At 38.7% G+C, this 15,181-nt stretch overlaps 1 protein-coding gene across 6 annotated transcripts in view; it reads left to right on the top strand.

Moving 5' to 3' along the window:
- The first annotated feature begins 3,125 nt into the window (after positions 1–3,125).
- The window catches only part of MARF1 (meiosis regulator and mRNA stability factor 1), a 58,624-nt gene continuing 46,568 nt past the window's right edge, over positions 3,126–15,181 (top strand). For 4 of the 6 annotated variants that reach the window (XM_074196478.1, XM_074196477.1, XM_074196476.1 and 1 more), the window contains exons 1-3: positions 3,126–3,180; positions 6,469–6,670; positions 11,274–11,975. In XM_074196478.1, the coding sequence (XP_074052579.1) occupies positions 6,527–6,670; positions 11,274–11,975 (846 nt within the window). In that variant the 5' untranslated portion in view covers positions 3,126–3,180; positions 6,469–6,526. The remainder of the gene's footprint in view (positions 3,181–6,468; positions 6,671–11,273; positions 11,976–15,181) is intronic. The other 2 variants (XM_074196480.1, XM_074196481.1) reach the window with 2 other exon arrangements.

The raw sequence follows: 15,181 nt of genomic DNA, 5'->3' as shown, positions 1-15,181 counted from the left end.
TAAGTTATAAACTTCTGATCTTAAAAAAAGTCTCAATTAAATTTTACTATTTAAACCACAGTAATAGATATTACTAATAGCACAGTGTACAGGTTAGCATTTTAAAATAACATTTATTTTTAAAAAACTAAATTTGTAAAAAAATTCTTGGATAACAATTCTTCAACATACTTTAGCCCAATGTAAATATTTATTTTGTTTTCAGAATTACAACTTTGGAATAGAACCTGTCCTAGTGAGGCTCCTTCAGTTAGGGAGCAAAGAGTATGATATTGTTTTATTTCTTTTATTTGTATCTCCACTATGGTAGGGCTCAGTGCCAGGCACATAGTAGGTGCTAAATAAATGCTCTTTGATTGATATTAGAAACCTGAAATCTACTGGCTTAAAATAATGAAAATGAATTTTCTCAAATGTGACCACTAGGTGGCACTTTAAGGGTGCAGTACAGAAGTAACCACTTTCAAAAGACATCAAAGTTTACTGTTGCCTGAGAAAAAGAAAGATGGCAACAAAATTTTCAAGATTTGTCTAATCAAAATGCCATTCACAAGCATGACTACTATCTTCTAGTATCTTAAGGGCTGCTACTTGCTATGAGCTGACTACAAAGAGTAAAAGCAAGCATCGCTGGAAGAACTTCCAGAGATATTGATTTGAGATCTTTGTAAGGAGAAAACCAATTAAAGTTGCTCTGAAGTGGAATGGGCTACCTCAGGAGGTAGCGGAGGTCTTCAGGCAAAGTCTGGATAACCATTTGTCTGGTTATTTGTAGAGGGGATTCTTGTTTGAATATGGATTAGATGTGATGATCTCTGAAGTCCCTTCTGCTCAGAGGATGTGTAGTTTAATTCCCTAAAAGAGGAAATAGTGAAAGCTTTTTTAATTCATTAATTCAGCAATAATTTATTTAGTAGCTATTATTTAAAGACACAGGGTTAAGGGATGGGAAGAAAAAAGCAAAACCAACTTGGCTTTCTAGGAGGACTTCATTCTGTCATCTGCCCTATGTTCTACTCTCTTTCAAATGGACCTTGGGAGACCAGAACATGGAGGAGCTAATCCACTTAGATTTGGAATTTATGCCTAGAACTATGCTATCCTGATTTGTGAGAGCTTCTAGACTCCCCAGGCCAGATTATGCTTCCCCAGGGCTAGCTTTTTGCCATCTCCCACAGTAACCGCTGTGTTCTTTGGTTACCATTCCTTTATATAGTATCTTCCTATTTGCATTTGTATCCCCAACACCTGTCTAAACTCCTATAATTTAGCTAGAAGAGAACAATGACTCAATTAGTCAAAATGTGAAAAAAAAAGTCTTTGAAAGTCATTGGATAATGTAAAAAGGAAGAAGTATTTCAATTGGTTGGAGGATTTTGCTCTGTTCTTTGGTCTCCACATATAAGCATCAGTTTTGCTACAAGAACTTAACTTAAAATGTGTTGTGTGGTGTCTGAGACCCAAAGGTGCCACTGACCTGTGAAAGAGAGGGGAGATATCTGGGGGACAAATTTTCCTCTCAGGCCTTTTTTTTCCTATAGACACCATAATATAATCGGCTATTTCATTACCCAAATGTTTCCAGTAAACCATAGAGACCAGAGGTTATTTAGGGATAGTTATGAATCCAAAAAGGCTGATTTTTCACCCAAATGTTAGAAATTCTTCTAACTGGGGGTATCACTATGGCTGAACTCATTAGTAAAAAAATAAACTCCCTAAAGTTGGAGGAGAGAATAAACCTTAAGGTCTCTGCTTAAAATGAACTAATGTTGAATATTACTTTTTCATTCATTTCATCTTTTATTGAAGGAGACTTCTTGTAATATTATTTCTTTTTTTTTAGTGTTTTTTTTTGCAAGGCAAATGGGGCTAAGTGGCTTGCCCAAGGCCACACAGCTAGGTAATTATTAAGTGTCTGAGGCCGAATTTGAACTCAGGTACTCCTGACTCCAGGGCCGGTGCTCTATCCACTTTGCCACGGGGTGGTTGCCCCGTAATATTATTTCTTACATTTTTTGCAAGGCTTTGATAGATTTTTTGAGCGTTCTTCCAAGTACAAAAACAGAGAGGGACCTCTTTTCCTGCTTCCAACTTCCAGAAACACCAAACCCACTTATAGATTTGGAATTTGAAGGAACTTCAAAGATCTTCTAGAGCAACCCTTTCATTTTATAGCTGAAGAATCTGAAATCCTTAATTCCAGTGACTACCTACTGTTGATTATTTCCAAATAATCCTACACTTAGATAATGGTTCACATGGGGGGGGCTTCTAGGTGGCGCAGTGGATAGAGCACCGGCCCTGGAGTCAGGAGCACCTGAGTTCAAATGCGGCCTCAGACACTTAATTACCTAGCTGTGTGGCTTTGGGCAAGCCACTTAACCCCATTGCCTTGCAAAAATCTAAAAAAAAAATTGTTCACACGTTGCCTTCCCCAAGCAGGTCCAGGAGCCAGGCGCGGTCTTTTGTTTGTGTCTTCCCAGCCCTTTTCTCCCAGGAGCTTACTACAGGCTGGTTGCGGGTGAGGTTCAACTCAAGTCAACTTCGAAAGAGCACTTAAGACCCAGCATCGGTCAGGAACGGATACAAAAAGAGGCAAAAGAGACGGTCCTGGGTCCCAAGGAGCTTGCAAGCTACAGACAGGGTACACATGAAGTAAGTCACAGAGGAAAGCCACTGAAAGGCAAAAAGCGTACCCTGACTAAGTCACCGGGCAAAAAGTAGGTGGAAGAGTTCAGTAAGAGAGCGGAAAGTTTCCTAAATTTGTGATGCAAGCACATCCGGCTGCCCTCTCGGCCCTTCTCTGCTACTGCTCTCTAGATGCGCCGAAGTGGCGGGGCTCCGCGGGGGGGGGGGGGGGGGGGGGGGGCGGAGGAAGCAGCCGCGCCAGTTCCGGGAGGGGCGGGGCCAGCCCAGGCCCCGCCCCCGGCCTCGCCGGAACGCCCCGCGGGGGCGGTGTCCGGTGGGAGGCGGGAGAGGATTCGGGGAGGTTCGGTGATAAGGGTGTGCGTGAGGGCGTCGGTTTTGTGCCCGGCGGTGCGCTACGGAAGCGGAAGTGGGGGTGCGCTCGGCGGCGGCGGCGGGAGCTGCGGAGTCGGGAATCACAACAAAGGGCCGGGGGGGTGGGGGGGAGGCGGTATGGCCGGCATGTGAGCGCGGGCGGAGCAGGTGGCGGAGGTGAGTGTGCCCCGGGCCGGGGGCGGGCCGCGGGGCCCCTTCCTTTCCCCCCTCTCCCCTCCACACGGCGCCCCCCGGTCTGCGCAGCCTCGGACCTCCCGGCCGAGGGCCACCCCTGGGCCCGCCGCTGCGCCTCTCCTGCCGCACGGAGCTGGGCGGCTCGGCTGGAGCCCGCGCGGCCGGGCCGGGCCGGGGGCGATGGGAGGACCCCCTCCGGCTGGCCCTGGCCCGGAGGCCGTGCGCTTGGAGGCGGGGGTCCCCTCGGGGTGTGTTTGGGTAAGCTCGCCGGAGAGCCTCCGGGTCCCGGAGGGGCCAGAAGTCGCTCCTCATCCTTCCTTGAGCGCATCCCGAGGGCGCCGCCAGCAAAAGTGCTGCCAGAGAACTTGTTATTCCGAGTGAAATCCCCGGGCGGCCCAGGAAGTGCTCCGTGTTGTCAGACTGCAACATCACAGAGGGTCCTAAAGCCACAGATATTGGCAGTGTCACTTGCAAAGGACCCTGCCTGCTCACAGCCCCGGCTCCGGCATGGTTACCCAGAATCGAAGTTGTGTCTTGAAATTTGTCTCGGCCCTCCTCCCTAGACCTCTTCACAGACTGGTTGAGTTGCTATTTCGGAAAAAGCTCAGCCCTTATGTTAAGTAGAACATCTTCAGTCTGGGACTTTTTTTGGTTCTCTACAGTTTATCCTAGTATGTATGTTGCTTATACATGGTTGTTTTCTTCTTGTCTCCCCCATTCACATTGTGAACTTCTCGGGAGCAGGGACTGTCTTTTTGCCATTCTGTGTAACTGTAGTGTTGTGCCTGCCACAGGATGAGAATTTAATAAATGTTTATTAACCGACTGATGAGTTCTTGCATTCAACTAATTAGCATCTTGATTTGATTGTGTATTTTACTTTAAGCACCCCCACTTCCACTTCCGCTTCCGTAACGCACCGCCCTGTCGCAAAACCGACGCCCTCACGCACACCCTTATCACCCAGTCTCCCCGATTCTACAATTATTTTTGTAAATTAAATTATTTTACTTTGGGTGATTTCTAGGGAAGATTTATTAGAATTTGAGAGAAGAGTACTAGTTTTAGTGATTTGTATCGGGCAGTTTTACTTCTCAGTATGCTTCACCTTGCAATTGAATTTGTTCTTAAAAAAGAGAAGTAAAAGTGGTTTAGTCAGATTATACCAAAATTAGCTTTGGCTCTACCTTTCGGAAGTTGAATTGTAAATGAGGTGTTAATGAATGATTTTGAGACGGGAGCTATACTGGTAGTTCTCTTGTAAAGAAATGAGCATGTACAGTCAAAATATTGAACTATATTGGATGGAATGTCAATGAATTTGAAGTAGGGTGGGTTAGTAGTATAGGGAACACAAGAATCTTTTCTGATTAAAAATAGATAGGGATACAAAATAAAGTTTTGGTGGTAAGAAAATTGATGAAATGTTGCAAAAAATTTATTTGTACCTTCTGGTCTAGGCTTTTGTTTTTTTTTTTTGATCACACAGATGTTAGTTCTCTTCCCCACACTGAATTACTTTGTATCTGTTTTTCTTTTACTTAGCCATGTGCAAATTATCTCCTCTCTGTACAATGTAAACTTCTTAAGGGTAGGATTATTTGGATTTGTTTTTGTAGTCCCAGAGCCTTCCAACTGGTAGGCATTTTAACAAATGCATGTTGACTTAAAAAAAGAATGGTCAGTACTTCTGACCATAGCATCTGTAACTATCTGCCTTGACCACAGACTGTAAGGAAAAAGGAAAATGACCATACTGGGAATTCAGTATTTTATTAGAAAAATATATCTTGCATTTTCTAATTTTTTCACTAGATTCCCCAAAGGTTCAACCAGTGACTTCTGTTGTTCTTTCAATATTGTGTGATTCAAGATTCTGTGAGGTTGTAGCAAAACCCCAGAGGAAGATGTACATCTGAAAAAAAAAATTTATTATTACTTTATCCTCCCATGCAAAGTTTGAATAGTTTGACAGATGTGCATATCTTTGTGCTATACACACATATGCAAAGTCTCACATCCTTAAATAAATATTGAGGAACCCCCCCCCCCCATGGAAGAGGGGAAAGCTTGAACAATGTCAGCACTCAGCTGTAGATACAGTTAGTGTTATTTTTTATTAAACTACTGTGCTAGGAGCCCCTGCAGAAAAATTAAAGCTTTGGAAGAATCCTCTAATTAAATTAATCTCATGTCTGTGGTTGGATCACCTATTGGATGAGGTCAGTGGCAGTGTGTTGGAAAGAAAGATGTGACTTAGGTGTGAAATAAATTAAGTTTAAAATAATGACCCTAGCTTAAGATAAAGTAAAAATGTTAAAATTAAGATTTATAAATAATTTTAAGTCCTTCTGGAATCCTAGTATCTAGATTAGGTCAGAGAAAGATTAGTTTGGGAGGAAGATTTTTAGTACTGTCTACTAAAGTGGAAAGTCCATGTTACAAGGAAGATAACCTGGAAGAGATATATGGGAGTGTGAATTTATTTTTTGATTTTTTTTCTAAAAAAGAGTATCTTTTTTTGGGAAATTACTGAGAGGAAATGTTTGCAGCTATCTCAAAGTTTAAAAATTGAAGACAAAGGAGAGTAGTTGGATATGTTTGTGTTGAAAGAGGAAAGAACTTGGGAATGAAACATTGCTTTTGCCATTGTCGGGGGTTACCTAGGTAAATGAGAAATATTGACTCAATCTGATGGGTTTTTTGGGGTGTTTTTTTTTTTTAGCTTTTTGCAAGGCAAATAGGGTTAAGTAGCTTGCCCAAGGCCACACAGCTAGGTAATTATTAAGTGTCTGAGACCGGATTTGAACCCAGGTACTCCTGACTCCAGGGCTGGTGCTTTATCCACTAAGCCACCTAGCTACCCCCCCCCCCCAGACAATTCTTAATTCTTGATTGGTTTTTCTGAGTATTTATAGAAGATGTCCATGAGTAGGCAGTCATGAAAGATTTGATTTATAGTCTTATCAAAAACAGTATGGCGGTAAAATATTTTTAACATTTTTTTTAGTAGTGAAGATGGATTGTTTAGTTCTATAAAAAGATATTAATAAAAATGAATAGTACCTCTCAAGCAAGCAATAGTGTTCAGAATACTTTAGTAAACTGTATCTAAATCTTCCTGTCTATGTTGTCAGCTTGATATTTTTAAAAATTTGATCATTAAACTGATTTGATTACACTATAAACCTATTGAAGTCTTAAATGTGAAGAAAATAGTTTTTATTTTTCTTTTTAAAGAAGATTATGTTTAAATTTCATTCTTCACAGGGGGGAAGAATGAAAGAAAGGAAAGACAAAAGCATGTTGAACTGCACTGTATGGTTGTATGATGGAAGGAAACGGAACCGAGAACCCCTGCGATAGGTCACGTGAATGGCTTCAACAAGATAGCGATGCTAAGCCATGGCTTTGGAAATTTTCTAATTGCTTTTCTCGTCCTGAACAGACATTGCCACTTAGTCCAAAAACGGTAACTATATGATATACTAACAACATGGGAAATTCTTTATTTCAAAAGTTAATTGATTATTTTTTTGTTTTGTATATCATGCCATTATGGTCAATGTCAAGCTTTTTTATTGTATATATTTTTTGTTATTATGTCCTGTTGGTGTTCATTATTGTATTTTCTGACCAAAGAGAAGTATATTTTCATAACTTCTGTGTTCTGTGAAAGAGTAGATACTTTAAATGTTTAATGTTACATTCTTAGGAATACATTTTCCCTTATACATGACAACAGTTGACTCTAAAGATAAATTCTACATTGTATTGTTCAGCAAAAGAAGAGATCAAAATAAATGAAGGTTATAGTTACTATGACTCAAGTTTTGAGGTCTTTTTCTTATGATACAGAAAAGGAAAAATGAGAGCTTTATTGGCTTTCTTTGTATTCTGTTCAATACTTTGTTATACCAACTCCTTATTTATTTTTTTTTCTTAAAGAAAATTTATTTTTAGTAATACCTACATTATTCATTTCCAAATATAGTCTTCCTGTTCCCTTCTCCCACCTAGTAAGTTATTTTACAATTTTACATTTTTTTCTTTGCAAAAATTTTATTACCCTATCGTACTTATTGTTTGGTTTTTTAAATTGTTTTCTTAGAATTAAGATGAATTGCAGAGACTCACTGAATAAAATATTAGTGCTACTTGTTTTTTACTTTAAAACTTCAGTTCTCCAGGTCCATCCTTTAAATATCTTTATTGAACTCTTTATAACCATCTTGATTAATGATTCTATGGAAAGTTTTTCTTTGGCATACATTACTTGAAAATTGTCAGTAATTTAGTTTGCTGCTTTATTGCATATTAGGCATTGTCTACTGCTATAGGTTGAATTCATTTACTGGAGTATATCAGGACTAGAAATAGAAACTTCTTGGAAAAAATAGTCTTCATCTAATACCTCCATATTCACATCATCTGTTCTCTCTTTGACCCTTCACATTCTTTGTTTTCTCAGCACTGCAGAAATTGCTTTCTCTAGTCATCAGTGATTTTTTTTTAATCACCAGTATGTCCTTTTCCCAGTTCTTGTTCTTCACAAGCCCTCCATAGTATTTGTTGTATTAACTGCTTCTTCTGCTGTTTTGTCCTTGAAGACAGTAATGGCAAACTCAAATAGAAACAGATTCTTGACTTTGAAAAGCACAAATTAACATCTTCTATAAAGTATTGTGCTTTTGTTTATTTTGTTAAACATTTTTCAATTATATTTTAATCTGGCTCAGGTTTGGCACTTACTCTCCCTGTTATCGTCTCACCTCATATTGCTCTTCATTTTCTTGTGTTCTTTCTTATCCTTTTAGTTGGATATTTCTCATGTGTCTGTCCTTAGCCACTTTTTTCTTTGTCAATTCTTTTGATTATCTTTTCTTCCCACAGCATCAACTATCACTTTTATTTGAATGACTCCAAATCTTTATTTTTATTACTGTTCTTTCTTTTCAGTTGTTAACCATAATTCCTAATTTACATATCCCATATATATTCAATCTATTGTCGTATCTTTTTATATTTATCTAAGTAATATGTCTTTCTTTCTGTTCCCACAGTTACCTCTATGTTAGTCTCTTATTACCTCTTGCCTGGGACTATTACAGTAACTTATTTTTTTTCTTTTTCTTTTTCAAGGCAATGGGGTTAAGTGGCTTGCCCAAGGCCACGTAATTAGTAAGTGTCTGAGGTCAGATTTGAATCCAGGTACTCCTGACTCCAAGGTCGGTGCTTTATCCACTGCGCCACCTAGCCGCCCCTACAGTAACTTTTTAATTGGACTCCTTGCCTCATATTTCCAGTTGTAGTCCGTCACCCCCTCAGCTATGAGCCCCTTCCCCAGTAAGTTCCAGTGGCTTCCTATAATCCCAATTTAAACATTTAATAAGCATTTATTATGTGCTTACTCTGTGCTAAGTGTTGGTGATAGAAATAAAGGGAAGGGAAGGGAAAGAAATAAGCATTGTTGCCCGTGGTACATGCACTGTCTAAATTCTTTTTACAATTATTGTCTCATTTGATGCTCACATCAATCCTATTATTATTATACCTATTTCTAGTTGAGAAAATAGAGGCAAACAGAAGTTAAGTGATTTGTCCAGGGTCATTCACACATAATATAAATTGGAGCTAACCTCAGAGGAAAGATACTAAGATTTAAGAAGTACTGGGCAAAGCTTCTTATAGAAGTTGAACCTTGAGGTGAGATTTGAAGGAAACCAAAGAAGCAGAGAGGAGAGGGAGAAAGATAACCAGTGAAAATGCCTGGAGCAGGGGGGGGCGGCGCTAGGTGGCACAGTGGATAAAGCACCGGCCCTGGAGTCAGTAGTACCTGCTTCAGACACTTGATAATTACCTAGCTGTGTGGCCTTGGGCAAGCCTCTTAACCCCATTTGCCTTGCAAAAACCTAAAAAAAAAAATGCCTGGAGCCAGGAGGAGAAGTATAATGTGTGAGGAATTACAAACAGGCCAATGTAATTGGATTGAAGAGGGGAATAAAGTATAAGAAGTTTAGAAATGGAGGAAGGGGCCAAGGTTTGAAGAGCTTTTTAAAACAAAAGATTTTATATTTGACCCTGGAGATGACTGGATTTTATTGAATAGGGAGTAGTGGTGATGAAGTGGTCATTTGTCACCTAGTCTTTTTGACAACTGAGTGGAAAATCCTTTGGAATGCGGAGAACTTGAAACAATCTCTCAGAAGGGTATTATAATCTTGGTGTGAGGGCAAGGGGTTCCTCTACTAAAGTGGAGTCAATATCAGAGGAAAGAAAAGATGGATAGAATTGATGTTGCAAAGGTATAAACAATGAGACTTGGCAAACTAAATGGATGTGAGAAGTGTCAGAATGAAGAGTCCAAGATAAACATGTAGGTTTTGAGTCTGGGTGACTAGGAAGAGGGTGGTACCCTTGATAGTATTAGGGAAATTTGGAAGAAGGGAGAGTTGGGAGGAAAGATGAGATGTGTTTTGGACATATTGTGTTGAAGCTGGTTGTGGGTCTAGCTTAAGACATCTTTATAGGTATTGGGAGATGATGGACTGAAGACAGGAAACAGATCAGATTAGACGTAAATCAAATATCAGCAGAGGGATGATAATTCTATCTTCATGAGAGCTGATAAATTACCAAATATAAATTGGAAGTATCTCACCACCTGATACTTTTTTGTACCTCTCAGGTCTTCTTATACTTTATTCTCCTCCATGCACATATGATCTCACTCTACTAGTCCACTTGCTTTGGAATCCACACAACACTCCGTATTCCAACCCTTTGAATTTGAACCCAATGTGCTCTATACTTAACTAGTTTCCTTCAAGACTTAGCTTTAGAAGGTCTGTGCCAGGCCTCTTGCCATATCCACCTCAGTTCCTTCACTCTGAGATTATTTTGTTTACCTTCCATGTACATACCTATTTTCATGTTGTCACACTCATTAGAATGTGAACTCCTTTAAGAGCAGAGACTGTTTTTGCCTTTCTTTGTGTCCTTAGGGCTTCTCATTGTGCCTGACATTTAATAAATACATAATAAATCCTTGCTGACTGTTTGATTTCTACACTCAGTATTCTAACTGCCTACCTAGAGAATATTTTATCCTTAGTACATTGAAAATTGAATTTAATGTATTTTACCTTAAATTTCTTTCTCATTCTTATTCCACATTTTTCTGTCAGTGGTATTACTATTTACCTAGGCTTTCAGTTTTGAAACCTTGGTGTTTATTTACCTCTTCCTTGCTCCTTCATTTCCCATCCTTGTTCCATGTCTGTTATAGGTATTTATTATTACTTGCTTGGGCTATTGCAATCACTTTCTCACATCTATCATTCTATAGTTAGTTTAATCTTCTTCATTCATCTCTCTGGTTATGTCTCCTCTGCCCAAGCTATTCTAAAAAGTAAAGCTTGGAATTTGAAGCCCTCAATGTTATTCCCATATACTCTCATATACTCCAACAAAATTGAATTTTATGCTTATCTTTGTTTATGCTCTATACTTCTTTGCTTTCTTGCCCATGCTTATGTGGTTTCTTTGCCTAGAATGTTCTTCACTCTTTTTTGAATTCCTACCATTTCAAATACTACCACCTCTATGAAGCCTTCATTCTATCCAGTTGTTCTCTTTTAAGTTCCAATAGTATGTTGACCCCTTTCTTATATACTTGTCATGTGTTATTTTGTATTGTATTTGGTGTGTCATTTTCCTTACAGGGCTAAAAGTAAGGATGGTATCTTATCTAAGATTTTTATGATAATCTCTAGCACAGTGTTCTTTACACAGTAGGCTCTCAGTAAATGTTTGATTTGAACTCAAATCTCTGGTCTCAAAGTTCAGTAGCCTTGTTATCGAATTCATTTATGTTGATTTGTAGTTAATCTACTTCAATATTCAGTCCCTTAAAACTTGAGTAATAATGGTAATTTTTGCAACTCAATTTTAGTTTTTGTTTGTTGGATAAAGTACTACTTAAGTAGATATAGGATTTGTGCTCTTGAATGGAATGTGAGAAATTTTAGATTTCATATCCTAATTAAGATGCATCCCAATCTTTCATTTTTCAGAAAGATTACATGGAGGACAAAGTTGTTGTAGATTTAAAGGACGTACCATCTCCTCTTCATGCTGGCGCTAAACTTTTCCCAGCAGCCCCAATTCCAGATATTCATCCTCTTCAGCATCCTCAAATACAACTTCCACCTGCTCCTAAAGTAAGCTGCTGTGCTCATTGCTCTAATGACCCCTCAACTCCTCCAATGCACTTTGGTGGCGGCGGCGGCGGCGGCGGCAGTAGCACTGGTGGCAGAGGTACTGGGGGCTTGATTCACGCTGGCTCACTATTAGACTCATCAGGCACTGGGACAATCACTTGTCAAGTAGGGTCAGGGTTTGCTTTTCAGTCTGCATCTTCACTCAAGAATGCTCCAGCTAGAAATAATTTAGCAGGCATTGCAAGTGACTTTTCCAGCATGTGTATAGAAAGTAACTTCTCTTCCTGTAAACACCTGCCCTGTTGTGGAAAACTCCATTTCCAATCATGTCATGGTAATGTGCGTAAACTGCATCAGTTCCCAGCTCTCCCAAGCTGCACCTCTTCTGGCTATTTCCCCTGTTCTGATTTCACAAGTGGGGCTCCTGGGCATTTGGAAGAGCACCTTTCACAATCGGAACTCACATCTCATGTGTGCACCAACCCTTTGCATCTAAATGTGGCACCATCGGTTTGTCTAAAGGGCTCTCATTACTGCGAAGACTGTTTAAAAAAGGTTTGTATATTTTTGTTTTTTTTACACAGTGTAAACATAGTTGGGATTTTTAGAAATGGGAATTTGTAAGGAGTTTTACATTATAGATGTAAGATTGTACTTGTGATGAATTTTGTTTTTTAAATTTAAAAGCTAATTTTTTTCTTTGGTTTTTGCAAGGCACAGGGGATTAAGTGACTTGCCCAAGGTCACACAGTTAGGTAATTATTGAGTGTGTCTGAGGTCAGATTTGAACTTGGGTCCTTCTGACTCCAGGGCCAGTGCTCTATCCACTGCACCACTTTGATGCCCTTCTGAAAGCTAATTTTAATAATCTTTATAACTTTTTCTGGTCTTAGAGAAAGATGTAAAATCAGTCAATAATAAAAATTAGGTCTGATGTTGAAGGTAAAATGAAAGAACTACTAAAACAAAAATATAGTTCTGTAGAAATGGAGTTTGAACTGAGCTAGGTAGTTCATGCTTTGTATTGCTTATTGTTTTGCTTTATCTGGACTTGCCATTTTATTGGTGTGGGAGAGCTCATTTGTAGACTCACCACTGAAAAAGATCAATAATTTAATTTTTTATAGTAATATTTTTCCAATTATATGTTATGAAAGTTTTCTAACATTCATCTACATGCGTATTTTAAGTTAGATAATTTTCTTCCACCCTCCTCCCCTTAGCGGCAAACAGTCTGGTGAATAGTGTACATATTTGTGTTTAACATGTTTGCAGATTAGTCATTTTCTATAATAAGAAATTAGGATTAAGGGAAAAGTAAGAAAACCATGAGACAGGAAAGAAAAAATATGAGAAACTTTTAAAAAGTGAAAGTAGTGTTCTTTCAGATTCTGTAGGGTTTTGTTTGTTTGTTTGTTTTGCTTTTCTTCCTGGGATTGTGGATAGCATTGTCCATAGCAGGTCTCCTAGAGTTGTCCTACTTCTCTGAACTGCTGAGAGCAGCTGCATCCATCAAGGTTGATCAACTCATAATGTTGTTGGTATTTGTACAATGTTCTCTTGTTTCTGCTCCCTTTGCTCAGCATCATGTAATTTGTTTCATGCTTCTTTAGAGGCCAGCCATTCATGGTTTCTTACAGCACAATAGTACTCCATAACATTCATATACCATAACTTGTTTAGCCATTCCCCAATTGATGGGCATCCCCTCAATTTCCAATTCTTTACCACCACAAAAAGAACTGCTATGAATTGCTGGGTCAAAGGGTAAATAACTTTAATTATGGTATGAAAGAATTACTCAGGACTCTGAGAGTTGGTACCATGTTAGTATGTATTACAGGCAGAACTTGAACTTCAGTCTTCCTGAGAAACCCAACCTTCTGTTCATTACACTTCTTGTTACAATAGATTTACCATTTCTTTTTTTCTTTCTTTTTTAAATTTCTTTTTTAAATTTTTTTTATTTTTATTAAAGATATTATTTGAGTTTTATAATTTTCCCCCAATCTTGCTTCCCTCCCCCACCCCCACCCCACAGATAGCACTCCATCAGTCTTTACTTTGTTTCCATGTTTTACCTTGATCCAATTTGGGTGTGATGAGAGAGAAATCATATCTTTAAAGAGAACAGAATTCTCAGGGGTAACAAGATCAGACAATAAAATATCTTTTTTTTTTTTCCCCAAATTAGAGGGAATAGTCCTTGTACTTTGTTCAAACTCCACAGCTCCTTATCTGGATACAGATGGTACTCGCAGACAGCCCAAAATTGTTCCCAATTGTTGCACTGATGGGATGAGCAAGTCCTTCAAGGTTGAACATCACTCCCATGTTGCTGTTAGGGTGTACAGTGTTTTTCTGGTTCTGCTCATCTCACTCAGCATCAGTTCATGCAAATCCCTCCAGGTTTCCCTGAAATCCCGTCCCTCCTGGAATAGTAGTGTTCCATGACATACATATACCACAGTTTGCTAAGCTATTCCCCCATTGAAGGACATTTACTGGATTTCCAATTCTTTGCCACCACAAACAGGGCTGCTATAAATATTTTTGTACAAGTAATGTTTTTACCCTTTTTCCTCATCTCTTCAGGGTATAGACCCAGTAGTGGTATTGCTGGGTCAAAGGGTATGCACATTTTTGTTGCCCTTTGGGCATAGTTCCAAATAACTCTCCAGAGGGGTTGGTTGAGTTCACAGCTCCACCACCAGTGTAACAGTGTCCCAGATTTCCCACATCCCTTCCAACAATGATCATTATCCTTCCTGATCATACTGGCCAATCTGAGAGGTGTGAGGTGGTACCTCAGAGAAGCTTTAATTTGCATTTCTCTAATAATTAATGATTTAGAGCATTTTTTCATATGGCTATGGATTACTTTGATCTCCTCATCTGTAAATTGCCTTTGCATATCCTTTGACCATTTGTCAATTGGGGAATGGCTTTTTGTTTTAAAAATATGACTCACTTCTCTATATATTTTAGAATGAGTCCTTTGTCAGAATCATTAGTTGTAAAGATTGTTTCCCAATTTACTGCTTTTCTTTTGATCTTGATTACATTGGTTTTATCTGTGCAAAAGCTTTTTAATTTAATGTAATCAAAATCATCTAATTGGTTTTTAGTGATGTTCTCCAACTCTTCCCTAGTCATAAACTGTTCCCCTTTCCATAGATCTGACAGGTAGACTAGTCCTTGATCTTCTAATTTGTTTATAGTATTGTTTTTTATGTCTATGTCCTGTAACCATTTGGATCTTATCTTGGTAAAGGGTGTGAGGTGTTGGTCTAATCTAAGTTTCTTCCATACTAACTTCCAATTATCCCAGCAGTTTTTATCAGAGGGGAGTTTTTATCCCAATGGCCGGACTCTTTGGGTGATTTACCATTTCTTACTTAAGTTATGTGAAACCACAAAATCAGGTCACTTTTGCAGAGTTTTTCTTTTTGTCTTTGAATATTTGTGATGTAATTAAGCTTAAAGCTAAATTATAAATTAATTTATGTAGTTTAGAGTATAGGTGAATATTGAACATTTTAGTAAAGTTGGGAGGGAATCTGATACTTAATTATAATGCATGACTGCATTAATGTGGAAAAACTTGAATACCCTAAATGAAAAGTCCATGATTTGTTTTCAGTCATTTCAGTTGAGTCCAGTGTTTTATCATCCTGTTTGGTGTTTTCCTCTCAAAGATATTGGAGTGATTTGCCATTTATTTCTTGAGCTCATTTTACAGATGAAGAAACTGAATCAAA

Source organism: Macrotis lagotis, chromosome 8, assembly GCF_037893015.1.
Source record: "Macrotis lagotis isolate mMagLag1 chromosome 8, bilby.v1.9.chrom.fasta, whole genome shotgun sequence".
Lineage (NCBI taxonomy): Eukaryota > Metazoa > Chordata > Mammalia > Peramelemorphia > Peramelidae > Macrotis > Macrotis lagotis.
Note: the sequence above shows the minus strand (reverse complement) of the source record. Positions and strands in the feature narration are given on the sequence as shown.